Raw genomic sequence first — 17,901 nt, 5'->3', positions numbered from 1 at the left:
CCGCCTCTGGCTGCTGTTGTTGCCAGCCTGTGTCAGACACTGGTTTAGGTATTGAACTCCTTTACGAGAAACCAATAGGAGGTTACTGTTTCCAGGAACACCAACAGCTTTGTTTGCAAGAGGCTCCTGAACAAACCCTCTGACTGAGCTTTTCCTCTTCTGTTTTCCTCCACAGAAGCACCATTACAGGGAGCTGCCTCCTGAAGTGCAGGAGACCCTGGGCTCCATCCCAGATGATTTTGTGTGTTACTTTACAGCTCGTTTCCCTCGCCTGCTCCTGCACACCTACCACGCTATGCACATCTGTTGCCATGAAAGACTCTTCCAGCATTACTATGCTGAGGACTTTGCAGAGCTGAGCCTTACAGGAGACATGGTTTGAGAGGAGAGGGATGGAGCTTTCCTCTCTGGGACCAACATTCCAAGCACAGGCCTACCCTTAGCAGGGAAAAGTGGGATCAAAGAGCTGAATTCTCTCTCTTTGAAGAAACCAAGCTTCCAAAAAGTGCCTTGTACCTGTGCCTGTGCTGGATCAGGACATAGTGAAGCCCACGGTGTGAATGGTAAAGTTTGAACCCTGGGGATGGAGTTACTGACTCCAAGGCAGTTTTCAAGACTGTGGAAATGAAGAGCAACAGCTGGATATAACCATCACCCAATATCCCTGTACTGTATGTGATTTTGTAATGGATGTGTTTTACTACTACCAAAAAAAAAAAAAATTCTAATTCAGTGATTGAAATCATATAATTACTCGGGACTGGGATGTGCAAAAGGAGCCCTTTGGTTGTAGCAAATCATCCGAACCTGCCATTGCACTGCTGCCACATTAGGCATTAGGCACACCACAGTGATTGCAAAGGGAATCATTCACAATTATCCAAAAAATGGTATGAAAGTACCATTTCTGTTTAATCAGTACTACCCTGGAAAATTAGTCCCTCATACTTGAGCAGAAACAATGAAGTTTTAAAAAATACTGACTTGAAACATCAAGTCAAGGTTTACCTACTCTGAAAATAAGCCTTGTTGTTTAACATCAACCAGTATCCACAGAAGAGCTTGAACAGTCCTCAACTCACAGTATGAGAACAGATCTGCACAAGTATCTGCAGCAAACACCAATGGCAGCTGAGAGCTGCCTGTGACTCATCAACTGCAAATGTCTCAAGGGGTAAGAAAAGGCCACAGCTACAGGGCCAGGGGTGAGACAGTCCTGGGAAAAAGGACATGAATCAAGAGCTGTTCAGAGAAGTGAAATCAGGGCAGTGTTTAAGGGGTGCCACAGAGCTGTAAAACCCCATTTTCTGTATGTGTGGGCTGGTAATTCCATCCATGGGAGCCTGTGTGGTTAAAGATGCAGTATTTCTTTACATTGGCCCTGAAGCTGTGACAAAGCATCACATGTGCTAGGATGAAGAAATGCTGAATGCTAATGTAGCTGGGGTGTTCTTTTACAATATATTTATTTAATGTATTTATATTTATTTAATTTTTACTACAAAGTGGTATCAAATCCAAGTGGTACAAGTATGAAGCATGCCAAATCAGTCTTAATCAGTTTAGTGTTTATATTTAATCATCAGATAACAACTCGAAGAGGAAAGTGATACTGCATCTTTCAATGGAATTGAAGGCGAAATTACAAAGTGGGAATGTGTATGACTGTGCCATTGTGTCTTAAATAAATTATTGCCAGTAATATGTATGATGGGGTATGTACAGCTACTTTTCTGGAGATACTTTACAGGATGTTTTTTTCCTACTTTTACAAAGTGAGAGCAATTTACCTAAGATGCCAAACTCTGCAGGTTACATGTTTCTAAAGCTTGAAAACATAATGATAATTTTACCTAAAAAGATTCAAAGCCTATTTAATATTTTTGTATTTCTCATGTAAAGGTCTTTTATAAATCTACTAAATAAAGACTTGTACTCAGATTAAAACCCCACAGCTTTTAGTGACAATGTGTGCCCAGGGAACCCAGCAGGCCTGGTGCTCTCAGAGCTGTCAGAACTGAGTGGGGGAGGAGACAAGGCCTGCAGCAGCCCTGTCCTGCCTCCCTGGGGAAGGGACGTGCCTGGTTTTTGGTGCCTGGTTTTTGAGCCTACTCAACTCGTTGCCTGCCTCTTGATCCAACAGAGGATGCAGGAATTGTTCGGGTGGGGGGGAGCACTGAGCCTCCCTGAAGGCCCAGGAGCCTCGTTTGTTACTCTGACAGTCCCCAGGCACCAGCCACCTCCAGTCTGGTGGCTGAGGCAAGTGCACAGGTGAGAGAAAATGGCAGGAATTTGTGCTGCTAAGATAAAGATCAAATGGTTTTCGTGAAACTGAGCTGATAACAGATCACGTGTTTTATAGGAAACAGAAAGTCACTAAGACAGTTCTGTGTGCAGCACAGCCTTCCAGGGCCCCAGTGGCAGAGGGCCTGGGCTAAGGAGCCTCTTGTGCTCTATTAACTACCCTGCCAACCTCTCCACTACTTACTTGGTGAGGAGGCCTGGAGTGAGTAGGTAGCTAATACAGAGGGCAGTAAGTGAGGTGGATCTAAAACTTTAAAATACAAAAAAAAGAATAAATATATCCCACACCCCATCCTGACAGCTGGTTTTGGTGAGGCTAGGCTGCTGGATTGTAACGGCAGCACCACGCAGCAGAAGCACTGCTGCGAAGGGGGTGGAGACTGGATGGCTCACCAGAAATGTTTGTCTAAAGCAGTTTCCCCTTTTTTATTTCCGGAATAATTTTCAAGAGACCCGCAGGAGCTGCAGAACACCCACAGTGCTCATACTGCTGCCCGTGCAGAGCCTGGCACCCAAGTGTTGGAGCACCTTCCCTCCCTTCCTCCTATGGAAACTCCCTGCAGGCAGGACAGCACTGGAGACACTCGGCAAGGTAAGCCCTCCGTTCGCTGCGGGCCATTCAGCCCGGCGGGTTACTTTACTGGTAGCAGGCTCAACGAAAAGTGAGGATGTCCCTCCACTGCCACCCACCCAGCTCTGTCCCCCCGGCCACCCCACTGGGGTAGGAGCTGCTCGGCAGCACTACATGGGACTGTCTGAGAGCTCAGAGACGTGGGAGCGAGGCGCAGACAGCTCTGCCCCCAGCCCCGCAGCTGCACCCCCTCGCTGCCCAGCCGTGCAGCCCAGAGTAGCCAGAGCCCACTGGAGCACAAACCCTGTGCCACCGACTAGCACCCGACTGCTGCTAGAACCAGGAGGGATCAGGGACCCCCGGGCCCCCTCCAGCCGCGCCTCCCCAGCCCTGCCCCCGCTCTGCTCAGCCTCCATTCCAGTTTCGATTCCCCGGCAAGGCTTTTTGCTCTGAAACGCTTCCTGACGTCAGCTGTTACAGCGGGCTGGGGCGGAGAGACAGGCGCGGAACGGGATTCACCACAAGCCGACCCACTGTACAAGCCCAGCCATGGGAGGCGGCCAAAGGCTCTAAAAGACCAGTATTTCAGAGCCATTTTAGCCCCCTTTCTCGGGGAAAGCTGCACCAAGTGTCAATGGAAATCAGTCTCCCACCCTTTTTATAACCAGCCTGTTTACACTTACGCTGAGGGATGTCTTACAGCTACAGCACATCTGGGCAGTCCGGTAACAGGCTCCCCCTTAGAGCCACCTGCTCACACGAAAGTTACAGCCATGCTGGTGCCTCAGCCCCCCAAGGCTTGCACAGGGCTGACCAGGTGCAAAAAAGCTTAATGTGCACTTGTTGGTTTTTTCCAGCATACCCTATTCTCCCAGAACCAGTATCTCCCCAAACCACTACCTTCTGCTGAGCTCACCTCCTGCCAAGCCATAGTCCCAGGGACTGAGCACTCGTCTCCTTCCCCCAGTAACACCTTTACACTTGCGGATATTGTGGAAACCTTGACCAGCTGCACTGGTGGCTGCTCCTTTTACACTTGCTGGTGCTGTTTAGCACCACGAGCTGCAGGGGTGGAGCTGGCTGAGCTACTGCACCAGCTGAACCAGAGAGTTGAGCCCCCACACCACAGTAAGAGAAGAAACACCACCATCACAGTGCACCTTTTACTGTGACCCCTGGTGTCCAGGTTCGTGGATGGTTATTGCTGACTGTGAATGTCTCATATCTCTGCTGTCACACTGAGCAGTGCATTTAACCCATTCCTCTTGCAGTACGGAACTGGCTGTCCCTGCAGCCAACCCCTGAAATGGAGGCTGGGCACAAGAAGGATGTCACAACTCAGGCGAGGACACCCCATTAAACAGAAAACCTTCTGCTGGGTTGGGCAGTGAGTTAACTGCTTCTTGGAAATTTTGGTAAGCACCAGAACAGATGTGGGAAAAGAGAAGGAGCAGGGGAGAGTATACCCACCAAAGAAGGGAGGGAGAAAAGGGAGTGTGAAGGAACAAAAGGCAGGGAGAGTGAGAAAAAGCAATAAAAAGCAAGAGATAGAACCTGGGGGATACAGTGGTGGTGGGCCTCCTTTTCTCCAGTACATATTTCTTTTGAAAGAGCTGTTAGGCTCAGCTGTCAGCACAAGCTTCTCCAGCAACCCCTCCTATTTCCTTCACATTCGTGTGTGTCAGAGGCAGGAGCAGCTGCCTTCACACAGGCACACAGAAACAGCATAGCTGGCAAGAACAGGCTTTTAGAGGTACAGAAATGACCTTGGACCAAAAAGGTGAGGAGGAAGTTGGGAAAATAGAATACCAAAGTCAGCTTGAACTAACACAGGAACATTAACTGTAAATCTGAAGACTTATTTTTTCCCCCTCTAGGGTTTTGTTCACTAACAGCAGGATTTCCCTCACCAAAGACAATGGGTATGTATTGCTTTCAGAAAATTTGTATTTTATATGTAGCAATTTACTTTTTAATATCTGCATTTGAAGGATTCATCTCTAGTGGGGAACTAATCAGTACTCCTATCATCATCTTAGGGTTTGTATTGATGCTATCTTCCTTTAGCAGAAAATAATCAGACTCAAGTGGGTAAATAATCTACCCAAACCTGTCCAGTTTATGGAATCCAGTCCTGCCAATTCCCATAAACCTTATCACATCATTCCCATGATGTGATGCAAAAAACCATTCTGAGTTATTTCCTTGACTGCCTTTGAGGATAATTTCCAAGTCTCCTTCCTAGTTTCCTGCTTTGCTGATTTATTAGTCTTGCACCACTGTTTAGAACTGCTTCTGATTAAGGATACTTTGTCCTCAGAACTGACATACTTGAGAAATTAAGACCTGCTCTCTCACTGTGACTGGTAGAAAGAAAATAATCTAACATTCAGCATGGCCAAACAAAGATTAGTTTGTATTAGTTATATGTAATTTTAACTTCTAGATTACAAAACATTACCTGTGAATGAATGGGATGAGAACCATGTAAAACGTTGGCTGGAGTCTACTGGAATCAAGAAGGAGTACGTAGATAAACTATATGCAGAAGAAGTGACAGGCCCAGCACTAATAGAACTGGATGAGTCTTTCCTCAAAGACATAGGAATGAAGAAAGGCCAAATCCAGATCTTAATCCACAAGAGAGATGACCTTCTGCAGCTCCAGGACAAGGCACAGCAAGCGGAGGACTCCAGCAGCAAAACACCCGACAGAACAGATGCACAAACAGGCCCAGCCAGAGCCAGCAACACCCCCGCCCAGGGCACAGCAATTGGAGGCAGCTCTGGTGCTGTGGGTACAACCAGCAGCAAGAACACAGCTCCTACTTCTGGCAAGAGGCAAAGAAGCAGCAAGAAATCCCAGCTTCAAAGTTCTGATGAAGTTTTAGAGCTCAGAAACTGTCGGCCATTTAGAAGTCAGGATACTGATTTCAAATACATGAAAGACACAGTTCTTGCTCCAGAATCAGGAGTCAGTGATTTAATAATTCCTTGCCATGAATACAAATCTTTTGCCATTGCTGCAGAACTGAACAAATATCAAGTGCAGTCAAAATTTGCCTCTGAAGTGATACGATTTGCTTCAGCCTGCATGAACATTCGAACAAATGGCACCATCCATTTTGGTGTCATGGACAGTGTTGAGGACAAGGGCTGGAAACATGGACAGATTGTTGGCATAAAGGTCAAAAACCGAGAAGACTTTGTTGATGCACTGGATTATATAGAAAAGTGCTTTTGCAATGATTTACAAGAAGTTGCAAGAAAATGTATTCACCCACCTGTGTTTGTTGAAGTGATTTCAAAAGACTCTCAGGAACAAAGATTTGTAGTGGAGGTTGACATTGAACCAACATTCAGCTTGGTAAAGAAGAATTGTTTTGAAGTTTATTTACCAAAATACAACGAAAGCAGCCAGAAGGTGATCCTGACCAAAGAACCAGCTCTCTACCAGAGATTAGGAGCAAAGTCTGAACCTGTGCAGCGCAACAAACTCACTGCTTTCATTCAGGCTGTGCCAGACAGGGACACTCAAAGAGAAAGAGCTGAGCTCTCCAGCAAACAAGTACCTACAGAAATACCTCAAGATTTAGGAAGAAAGTTATCAATTCTATTAAATGATGGCAAAAGCTACATGGATGATTCCCTACGGTACATCCTTGTCACAAACAGCTGTGAACAGGACAATCTGAATTACATCAACTTTTTAATGCACTTGAACATTTTCTGTGTCTTTGACTTTGATGAACATTCTAATGTGTCAGGACTGTACAGCAAGTACAAAGAGCACCATGAAACAAGTTCTTATTTTTTACAGGATTTTTTCAAAGAAATTAAGACTGATAATTCTCCCTCTCAGAAACTGTTTGATCAGACCAGCTGGATATTCTGCAATGGGCGCAGTGACTTCCTTGGGGATGAAAAACCTTGTGATGAAAATACATGGATTAGAACAAAAAAAAAATACCTGAAGAAAGTAATTACTTGTATCTGTGAGGAAATTCTGCCGGAGCGCTCTTTCATTGTGCTTTTTCTATTGCTATCACCAGTGCAGAAACCACTTGTGGACACTTTTCAGGAATTCTATACAGAGATGAATGGCATGGAGTACATCATCTGCATTGCAGAGTCCAGAGAAAATTACAGAAAGTGGGCTAATCTAGCTCAGGAATCCTGCAGCATTGAGACACTAGAACAATGCAGTATTGTGGGTATGAAGCTCAGTCATGTAGATGCCACCATCCAATCAATGCTGCCTTCTACAGCCCAACCCAGACACCTGCCAGCTTCCACTGGAGGGGTGTGCACACTTCCCTTGCGGGAAGAAGAGAAACTGTATTCCCTAGAAATCCTTTGTGCTGACCAATGTGATGATATCAAATTAAATCTTTGGACTGAAAAACAAAAACAAGAAATAGAACAAAATTTTTACCGCGGGAGAAAAATCATGTGGGAAAACTTGTGGCTTGCTGATAAAAAACTCTGTGGGGATATCATTGAACGTGAAGCATGCACGGAGGCAAGCAAACTCTTGGACGGCATTTTGCGAGGAAGTGGACAAAATTATTCTGTGGCTAAACTAAAGATATTTCACCATCCTGGAAGCGGTGGAAGCACAATAGCACGGCAAGTTCTATGGAAAAGCAGAAAGCGTTTTAGATGTGCTGTTATCAAGACCTCATATTCACCTTCAACTGTTTGTAACCATGTGCTTGCACTTAGAGATTATGAAGAAAAGGAAATCACTCACTGTTTTCCTGTGCTGCTCCTGATCGAAGATTATGATGATGAGTACTTTGAAGAACTACAGATTGAGTTAATGGAGGCTGTAGCAACCAGGAAAATGAATACCTCCAGACCTTACTTCATCCTTATGTGCTGTAGACGATGCAATGACCCTGAAAGGCTTTGCAAGGCTTCTCCACTGGACACAGTTGCTGTCACTCACAAGCTGACAGAGTCAGAGAAAAATCTGTTCAACACTAAACTTGAAAAACTGAAGCAGAAAGATGTCAAACCGGAATTCATACTTACGTTTGTGCTGATGTGTGAGGAGTTCAATAAAACGTACGTGTCAGACTTGGTAGCGCACATACTGCATGGCATTGACCCTTCCTCTCGTGACACCTGCTTGATGCGTTACGTGGCTCTGCTCAACTGTTATGTACCCAATTCATACGTTTCACTGTCACACTGTGAGGCTTTTCTGGGGCTGGGGGCATATACAGAGAGTAAAGCAAGGGCATACGATTTCAAACATCGCTTGAGTGAACAAGCAAGAATGATTTTTATTGAGCTAAGGGAAAGTACTACTTATATTTCATCTGTCCGGATAATACACTGCCTGGTTGCAAAAGAAATTCTGCATCAGCTTTCAGGGAATCAATCACTAAGTCAACTTGCAACAACTCTTCTTCAGGAAAAGATACTCTTTGAAAACAGATTTGGACGTGAAGAATTCATAAAGTTTATCAGACATCTGTTTATTCGACGTGATAAAAGAAGCAGGGGTGACAATACCGATACTCTCTTTTCCCCATTCATTGAACATGTGTGTGAAGCTGAAGACTGTGAAAAAGCTATTGCTGTTTTAAAAGCTGCATATGAACTCCTTGGAAAAGATCCATTTTTTGCCCAGCAGCTTGCCAGACTAAATTACAGCAACGAAAAATTTGAAGATGCAAAATACTGGGCACAGGTCGCAAAATCTCATTTGCCAACTGATTCTTATATTTTGGATACAGAAGGTCAAGTCTACAGGAAATGGTTTAGCTTCACTGTGGATAAAATGACAGAGGAGGACACCCCTGAAAGGATCACTGAGAAGATAGAGATTGCTCTTAAAGCTATGAAATGCTTCAGGGCTGCACAGCGGGCTGCAAAGGAAGAACGTGAAATTATGAACAACGCTGGCTATTTTGGAGAAGTAGAAGTAGGTTGTCGCCTTCTTCGATTTTTGTCCACACTCCCTGTATTCCACAGAAGTCCAGAGGGGGAATATACTGAGCTTGTGAAATACCTCACCACAGACTACATTCCTGAAGACATAAAAAGAACATGGGGAACACTTCACTCCCGCTTAAAAGGCTTGCGCCAGAACCTGTACAATGCTCTGGAATGGATTTCAGAAGAACTAAGTTATTTCCAAACAGATAAAAACCAAGAGAAGGATGATGAAAATGATGATAAGGAAGAACAAATTTATAATCCCAGAAAATGGCTGAAAAGACAGTCAGAGGTATACGCTAAATTTTTTATCTCAACATCACTTATTGATGACAGCAACAATGGTCCTGAAACTCAGCTCATGAGACGTATGAATATTTATAGGAGTGGTGGAGGAAATGTCACCAATATCCTGTCATTCTTAACAGATAAGAAAGAGAACAGGTCAGCTGAAAAGCTAGAAAGGATCCTTAGTTTCTATCCAGAAAACCCGCTAAGGAACAGGCTAGAGGACAACGATCTGATCAATTATATTTTGAGCCACATCACATTAGCCTGCTTAACACCAGGATCAGCCAAACTCCTTCCGCTGCCAACTCTGCGTGAGCTCAGTCTAAGATTCTTCAAAGGAAAACGACCATTTCCAGCAAGTGCCTTTTTTTTGCTCACCTTGCTGTACTGGCCAGATGAGGCATTAGATAAAGAGCCTAATCCAGATAAAGATGAAATTTTAACTTCAGCCCTTCAAACCCTGAAACGCTTATATGACATCAAAATGAAAGATGTTCCTACCAGAAAGAAAAGAATCTACACCCATTTTTTTCTGGGAAAAGGTTATGGCTTAAGTAAGATTGTGCACAAAACTAAAATTGATAAATTGATGGTGGGATCCTTAGATGAAAGGAGAATGAAGTGGCTGCATGGAACTGTATGGAATATTTCCATAATTCGTGACAATCTCAAAAGAGTTTCTGGCTGGACCAAGGACAGAAATTTATTTATACGTGGTCACGTGAAGGAGCTCCGTATCTTGCCACTCCATCATGAATCAGTGCCCGCTGGAAATGAAAATGTGACCTTTTATTTAGGCTTTTCATTTAATGGCCTTGTTGCTTTCAATATTGAGGTTGAAAATGATCCAGCTATCAGAAGAACATAAGGTATGCAGTACATTACCGTATGCACTGTGCTCTTAAAATGTACAGCACTGGAACTGTCCACTCTCACATTTAAAACTAAAAGTGGACTGCCCTGGGTAAACACCAGGCAACAAGAAAATCAGAGTTAACAACTATAATAGTGACAAAATAACTAAAAAATTTTGAAACTACTTGTAAAAGTGTACTTAGAGTCAAGCCTTTGATAGTTTTGGAGTCACAGAAAGCAAGGTTTCAAACCAAAGACAACAGTCAATTTCTTTCTTCTCACCTCATAGATTAGGATTTGTGGTTAATTTCTGTGTAGTCTTGATCAGTAAAAGAATTTGTCCAGTGTAACTACATTTTTGCTCCTGAATCAGCAACAGAAAAGTGAACTCACACCACATATGCAGCTCTGGCTGTAACATACTTTGCTCTCTGACACATACCATGTATGAAATACAACTACCAACTGCAAAGCCAGGGTCAGTATAGAAGCAATTTTACAGCTGACTTTGCAAACATCAGGACTGACAAAAAAGAGGTCTCAAATTCTGTGTAACTCCTGCATTGCTTCTCTGTGCAAACATTACTTTACTAGACATATTTGTATCTAGGGTGGGGTGCAGAGACCTGTGAGCAGAGATATGGATGACATAAAAGATTATTTGTAAGCACTGTTATGTGTTTCATAGTCCAAGCAATTCCTGCACTTGGTGAAATGATTTTGCATTATCATCCAAGGAATGCCAGAGTACAGAACTCAAATCTGTCTGTAACATACATCCATGATTTGAAAAATGCAAAGTTTTTCAGTGCTGTGTTTGCAACCATGATGTCACATTCAGCTTCTAATAACAAAAGTGCTTGTTGTTGGAGTTTCACACTGTTTGATGTAAGATACTGTGACTAAAATTGCCTAAAAAACTGTCATGTAACTTGTTTTAATCTAATAAATATCTTTTATGAAGAATTACCATTTCTCTGTGAGCTTTATTACCCTTCCTGAGGATGTATTTCCAACAGTAGCTAGGTATGATTTGCTTTTCCAACTGCAGCCAAGATCTGGGCACAGCCAAAAACTCTAAAAGGAATTGCAAGCCATAGTGAATTCAGAAGAAAGAGGATGAAACCAAAGACTATTGTCTAATTCAAGCCTTCACATTCTGGCCTCAGGTAGCAGAAATAATTGCCAGAAGCAAGAGAGCTGAAGGATCAGAGAAATCCCCCTCTGCTCCCCAGCCCCAATGCAGGGGACAGGAGTATGTTTGAAAAGGGCAAAGGCAGCTTTCCCAAGTCTAGCCTGGGGCATTAGGATGGCTTCAACACGGAGCAGAAATAGGATATGCAAACTTACTGAAAAGCACAGGAATGAAAAACAAAGCATTGACTGCTCACTAGATGTAGAACCTGCTCAAATGCTGTGGCAGAGGCAAAGACTTAGTTTTTTAAAAGAAACTGTTACCACGATGAAAAATTACAGCCACCTTGGCCAGGAGGGTCTGTCTTGTAACTTGTTTTCTGCCTGCACACACCCAACTAGATTCTGCAGATAGCAGTGCTTTGCCCTGTAACCCACATATGCTTGAGTCTTGTCTTTGAGGCATAAATAGGGGTCTTGCTTTTCAAATATGCCCACTTCTACCTGTAAGAAATTAAGTTTAGATTCAAACTCTTTACTTCATCCCGCCCAGCCCTACAGAAAAAAAAAAAAACCAAAACAAGTTTTAGAGAAAAAGTGTAAACTTACAGATTAAATCTTGGGGGCCCACGTTGCAAAAACAACCAGATAAGGCTCACAGGGCAGCAAGTACAGACCCACCCTTCCTACCAGTCATGTTCACACTGGCAGGGCTCCAACCTGTCAGGCAACACACAACTGCCCTTGCTCTAACCAGCTTTTAGTACAAAGTAGTTCTCAAATGCCCCTCAGATTCCCCTGGAGGGGAAAGGGCCAGAGGACAAATGCTCATAAAGAGCTTCTGCACAGCAGCAGTGTTCCCTGAAGGGTCCTCTACTGCACCTCCTTGTCACACATACCCAATTCAAAATGCCTCCAACTGGTCCATGTCATAGCATTAAAATAGCCATTTATCTTCCCTTTACCACCTCTCAGAAATTAACCTACAAGTGAACAGTGGTAGCTAAGTAAGACCAACCAGCCTAGCACAGTAATCCATTCTCATCCCATACACAGGAGGTACAAGGACACCCATCTTCCAAGCTACCTCATCTCTCCAGCATTTTGCTCCAAAAGGGTTTTGAACAGAGTATCTCCCTGCATGCCTGTGCCACCAACTTTTATGAAAACACTGTTAGAAACTTCTCCTCCATATTCTGACTATTTCAATAACTTTGTATAGTCTGCTTAGCAGCAGAACAGTGGATCAACAGCAAAAGGAAGTACAGGTTAAGAAGTTAGGGTTCATTTGTTTGTCTCCATTTTAAGTTAGAGCTCACACAAATGAGTCTCTGCAGCTTACAATCAAAAAGCCAGTACCAAGTTATTCCCGCCATAACATTTGTTGCAATAATAATTTAAATAGGTTTTCAAGAAGAGAAAAAAAATGCACAAACAGTGGTTCACTTCTGTTTAATCAGAGACTGTTACAAAATGATTACACATTACAAATGGCTATATGTGCAATGACCCATTCCTGAAGCACAGTTCATAGAAGGTTCCCAGTGGATGCAAATGATGTTAGCTCTGAATTTTCTTTCAATCTTCTTTGTAAACTGAATGCTATAAAATTAAGCTTGTTATTGTTACTATTTGCATGCATTAAAGTGATGCACATACTTACCAGTCTCTCACTTTCTCGAATTAAATTCAACATCAGTATTTTGCCATCACCTGTCTTTTGAAAAAGATCAGTAACCCCAGACCTTTCATACCACTTACACAAAAGCAGTATCAAGTTACAGAAAAAAACCCTTCACAACGCACTAACTTCTGTGGCCATACTGCTACCAAGAGGGAACACTATTCACTCATGTGCTTTATGAAGGTACTAAAACCAGCTTGGAGTTTGCTCAGTTTGGGTTTGCTGCACAGTGACCAGAAACTCTAAAAGGGCAATTGGGAGTCAGCATGGAGTCCAAGGAAATACTGGGAAATGACAAACTGTTCCAAATATCCAGCACCAGAACTGGGAGGGAAGACTGCTGAACCGTGTTACACTGGACAGCTGCTCTAATGGTGTGTCAGAAGTTGAGCTACAATTTAACACTGCTCACCTGGTAATCAAAGTTCAGATTTCCAGTATTGTTTTGGTCCTATCTCAAAAGAAAATAAACTTTATTCTACCAAAAAGTACCATAATTAACTGCCATTCAAAGTTTCACAAAGAGATGATGTTCTACCAGAGTTCTACTATGATCTATCCTGGACAAACACACTTTTTTTTTGTTAAGACACTGTGGAACACACTCTGCCCTTTAGTTATCCCCACTAACTGCCAGGTCAGTGTACAAGTAGTCTGCATCCAACCCCTGTCAAAACCAGGACTTGATAAGGTAATTGAGCAGCCCAAAGTAATCAGTTACTCCCTCCAACTTAGTACTGAGCACTGCATTAAGTATTAGCTAGGGTCAACCACAGAAGGGTGTAAGAAATATGAATACATTCTGTGAACAGAGTAATGGCCTCACAACAAGGTATCCCTTTTATTCTTGCATACCTGCAATTAAGATTAAGCAGAGATAAAGCTAAATTATAAATATTACTGTATGACTTTTCTTCCCCTTCTAGGAAGAAAAACCTATGCAACGTTAGTCAGAAATTTGCCTGTAGCTCATTTTGCAGACAAAGCAATTTCGTGAGAATTACCAAGAACTGATGTAGAGAAGATGGCAGGCAATTGGCTGCAAGTGTAACTATTCTAAAACCTGGGAAGATACAATTGCCTTGAAACTGTGTATGTTTGTATGATGAATTCTGCAGCACTGTGTAAGACTTCAGAATCTTAAAATAAGCAATTCTGCTGGAAGTGGCAAGTCACTCATAAACCCACTCTAGACCCTTCAGATGAGCTGGTAAAACTGAAGTGTCTGTTCAGCTACCACATAACTATGACCTTTCCAGTACCCACTAAGTAATTATCCACCAATGATGTCAAAAGCCCCTCAAGTTCAGAGTGGGACAACATGGCCTTAAAAAGTAAATTAAAGCACATCCCATCCTTACAAGCCTATCCAGCTGTGGATCTCTGCTTTGTGCTACAGCACAGAAGTTTTCCTCTCTTCTGCTGATATGTAGAGATGATAGACACTAAGTCTAAACAGAAGTAAGTATATGCAGCCATTCCAGAGAAAGCTGCATCTTTTATCCATTCACGAAGAATGTTTCCTATTTTAAGGTGTAAAATATTCTGTACAATAGAAATAAAATACCAAAATTTCTGAGAATATGGAATAGGGCAGAATTAAAATAGAGGCAGAGCAGTAACTCTGGAGTAAGATAAAACAGCTGGACAAAACCACATTTGTAAGTAGCCTCTGAAGTGCTGAAATGAACTAACAAAAGTAATAATTAAAAAAGCATAGAAGAACAAGCTCCTGGCTTACCACCCTAATAAAGTAAAAATCTGTTGGTTAAGAAATGGTGATTAGCAATAGCTAAAGAAAATGGAAAGATTACAAACTGCTATGGATTCTTACAAACAGAAATGCGTAATCCCCAACACAACAAACACAGGATCCTGCTGGTTTGCTGATAAAAACCAGCCTCATTAGTAACTGGCATGTTACAGTGATTTTGACTTTAGATCTTCACACTTTTCAGTAACATCAAAGGCTGCTTGTCAAGATTCTGTACTAAATTTTCCTTAAAGGTGCTTGCAGATATTTATTACCTGTCCACAAGCATAGTTAAATCCATTACAGGTCTTCCAAGAAAGTCTAGTCTGTTCACTCACTACTGGAATCAGTAGTAGATAACAATCACATTTCAGAGACCAAAATTCCCCTCAGGTATTTAAGTGGTATCATTTGAACAAATTATTTCAAATAGGAACATCAGGTACTTACAGATTAAACTAACCTGTACTGGCAGTTCTGTGGAATTTTTCTTCTCTACCAGTAAGTAGCAAATGCTGAAATTCTGCTGCTAGTTAACAGAAACACAAATTGTATTAAACCAAGGTGTTTAACCCATAGTTAAAAAAAAAAAAAAAAAAAAAGACCTGCCAAACTTCAATTACTGCAATTTGTTGCTTAAAAAAAGCATATGAAGTAAAGGCAACTATAAAACTACTTTTAATCTGCCCTTCTGATTTTTCATACATAACCCGTAAGTTTAACAAGGTCACCTGTTGCCTACTACAAACATAATGGAAATTACAATACTTACATTGCCAGGTTCCTTCATTAAAGTCTTAGTGTGTTTTCTTATTCTGGACTTTACAAGTGAAAGAGCAAAATGTATTTTTTTTCACTTAAATTTATGAGAAAGAAGCTAAAGAATTCAGTGCAAGTAACTCAAGGAAAAAAAAAAGAAAATAAAAAAGCTCTGCATTACATCTTTATCTCAAAGAATTACATAATTTCCTAAAGTTGGGAGATGGTGAAATAGCTTCCTTTGCTTATACTACATTCATTTCTGGTAATTAAAATCACTGTTAGCAAAAGCCAGTTACAGATACTGGCTACTAAGCACAGCAGAAGCTGAAATTCTACAACCCATGCCCCCCTTTCTAAATATCGTACCTGGGAATATGGTAAAGATTTAGACAGAATTTAAGGAAAAAAAACCTGAGATGTCAGAAGCTTGAACGTTGTCTAAGGCATTTAGCTATCAGAGAGATACGCTTTAACTGCTAATGAGAACTTATAAGGAAGCTTTCAAGCTCTCAATGTAGTGTGCTTCTTTGCTTTTAGTTAAGATGATATTGGCATAAAAATTCTACTATTTTCTCAAAACTTTTTCACTTCTTTATATCCACAAGAAAGAAAAATCTTAAGGTAAGTAAGTTCCAGACAGTATTTATGGAGAAGTTAAATTCACTGCCATTAAAACAGCAGTGTTGCCAACTGTCCCTACTGCAAGAAAGCCCATAAGAATTTAAGAGGCTATTGTAAACTTGTTCAGAAGGTACAAGGGCCTCACTACTCGCAACACTGTCCAGGTATAAAAATACCAAGCCTTACAATTATTCATACCAGGGACAGTCAAAACTGACTCACCAGGATGCCAGGAACAAATAGCTTGAGGATAACACCCTGGATCCTGTGGTTCAGGACAGGATATGGCTGGCCGCCAAAGCAGCAGGCTCCCGTGCTCAGCCCCCTCAGCCCCACCTTCACAGGGCTGCAGTAAAACTGCATTTCTTTTAACAGAGCCTTACTGGCAATCTGTGCTCTGACAATCAAGACTACACTAAGCTGCTGCTTACAATGTGCCAGAAATCTCTTACCAAGTGTTTTTCAGAACTTCAAAAAGAACCTTATATACGTTGCACTTCACAAACACTTTGATTCATCTTGATCCCTTAAATGGCTGTCCCAAAATTTATTTACTCTAAACTACTTCCAACGTAGCCCAGCCATTACAAACGAAACAGCACTCATTGGTAGCTGCATTCTTACAGAACCCACTCACTACCACTGTTTCCCTGGTCTGATTATTTTGATTGCAAGCATACAGATTTTTAAGAAGTTCTTTATTTACCACATCTCCACATTACTTTTCTTGTTTAACATAGCAGGTGCAAATTTACCCAATTTAGCAGAGTATCAGTAACTCCTGCTCCTTAAAAAAAAAAAAGTCATGTGCCTCTACTTAAGCTTAAAAAAACTGAACTGCAAAACCTAATTTTTTTAGGTATCTATGAAAGTCATGTCACTGAAATACTGTCATCTTTAGTAAAGAAACTTCACTAACAGCAAGACGTACAACTTTGTGATACACAAACTACTGCAATGAGAACTGCAATATTGGAATGTAACTAAGAACACGCTTTGTCCCTCAAAATAAAAAGGCATTTGAAATTTGCCTATTTTTTGAGTCTGTAAGAGATTCAGATACTTAAAGCAAGAAGTATAAGCCCCACCATGTATTTAGACACTCTAAGGAAACAGGAACTAAGCCAAATGCTCCTATACATTAAGCAAGTGAAAGAAATACTAGTTCCAATGGTCTATCTTGAAGAGTTATTCTCATCTTCACTGTTATCAGGGGGAGCATCACAATGAGAATTAGCAAAGAAAGACCATGCTCAATAACCATTCTGAAACAGTTAACATGGACATGTCAATTTTCCAGTCAGACAGGGTTTTGGGGGGGGGGGGGAGGGGGCGGGGGGGGGTCTTCTACAGGAAAAATGCAAAGGGCAGAGTACAAACAAAGGGTACAACAGGAATGTGCAATCCACTCTTCTAAGTTAATTACAACTCTATCCTCAAGTTAAAATTACTTTAAATCCCATTAAGGGTCATTATTTAGCAAAATCTTGAAGAAATGAAACAGAGTCTATGCTCATAAAAAAAAGCCCACCACAAACTTTAAAATTACCTCAAAAATTTAAAAAGTCAAACCAGACTGCCACATGTGTTTATTTAGTATTTCACTGCTGATATGCTGCAAGACCTCCCTCCTTGGGCAAAACCTGCTGTTCTGAAGCTGAAGTTGTCTTTAAGCAACCTCAAGCATTCAAGACCAACGGATCTGCAACAGAGTGAGCAGCTTTTTCTTCACAAAGGGTAGAAATTTTTGCTAGTCACTGTGTGAAAGAGGGAACTTAAAATAAACAAGGCAAATTCTGAATATGCAACAGAATTTCACAAGGTTTCAAAAAAATGTTTTTCAACTTTTACTATTGTTGCAATAGTCAAAATATTCTCAAATTTGGAGCATTTGAGAGATTGAGGAAAAGGTTCTCCCTGAAACTGGCAAAGTGAAAAATCTGCAGTTTTGATTTCTCACACTTCTATTCTCTGTTAC

The 17,901-nt window shown here is 41.7% G+C and overlaps 1 protein-coding gene across 7 annotated transcripts in view; it reads left to right on the top strand.

Moving 5' to 3' along the window:
* Positions 1 to 10,938, top strand: part of ERN1 (endoplasmic reticulum to nucleus signaling 1) — a 41,789-nt gene extending 30,851 nt beyond the window's left edge. For 5 of the 7 annotated variants that reach the window (XM_019290674.3, XM_039562353.1, XM_039562352.1 and 2 more), the window contains 2 exons: positions 176 to 2,896; positions 4,147 to 4,195. In XM_019290674.3, the coding sequence (XP_019146219.1) occupies positions 176 to 382 (207 nt within the window). In that variant the 3' untranslated portion in view covers positions 383 to 2,896; positions 4,147 to 4,195. Of the gene's footprint in view, positions 1 to 175; positions 2,897 to 4,146; positions 4,291 to 4,752; positions 4,798 to 5,321 lie in introns of those variants that run through there. The other 2 variants (XM_019290673.3, XM_019290672.3) reach the window with 2 other exon arrangements.
* Positions 10,939 to 17,901: the final 6,963 nt, after the last annotated feature.

This window comes from Corvus cornix, chromosome 18, assembly GCF_000738735.6.
Source record: "Corvus cornix cornix isolate S_Up_H32 chromosome 18, ASM73873v5, whole genome shotgun sequence".
Lineage (NCBI taxonomy): Eukaryota > Metazoa > Chordata > Aves > Passeriformes > Corvidae > Corvus > Corvus cornix.
The sequence above is the reverse complement of the archived record's forward strand: the minus strand, read 5'-3'. Positions and strand labels throughout refer to the sequence as shown.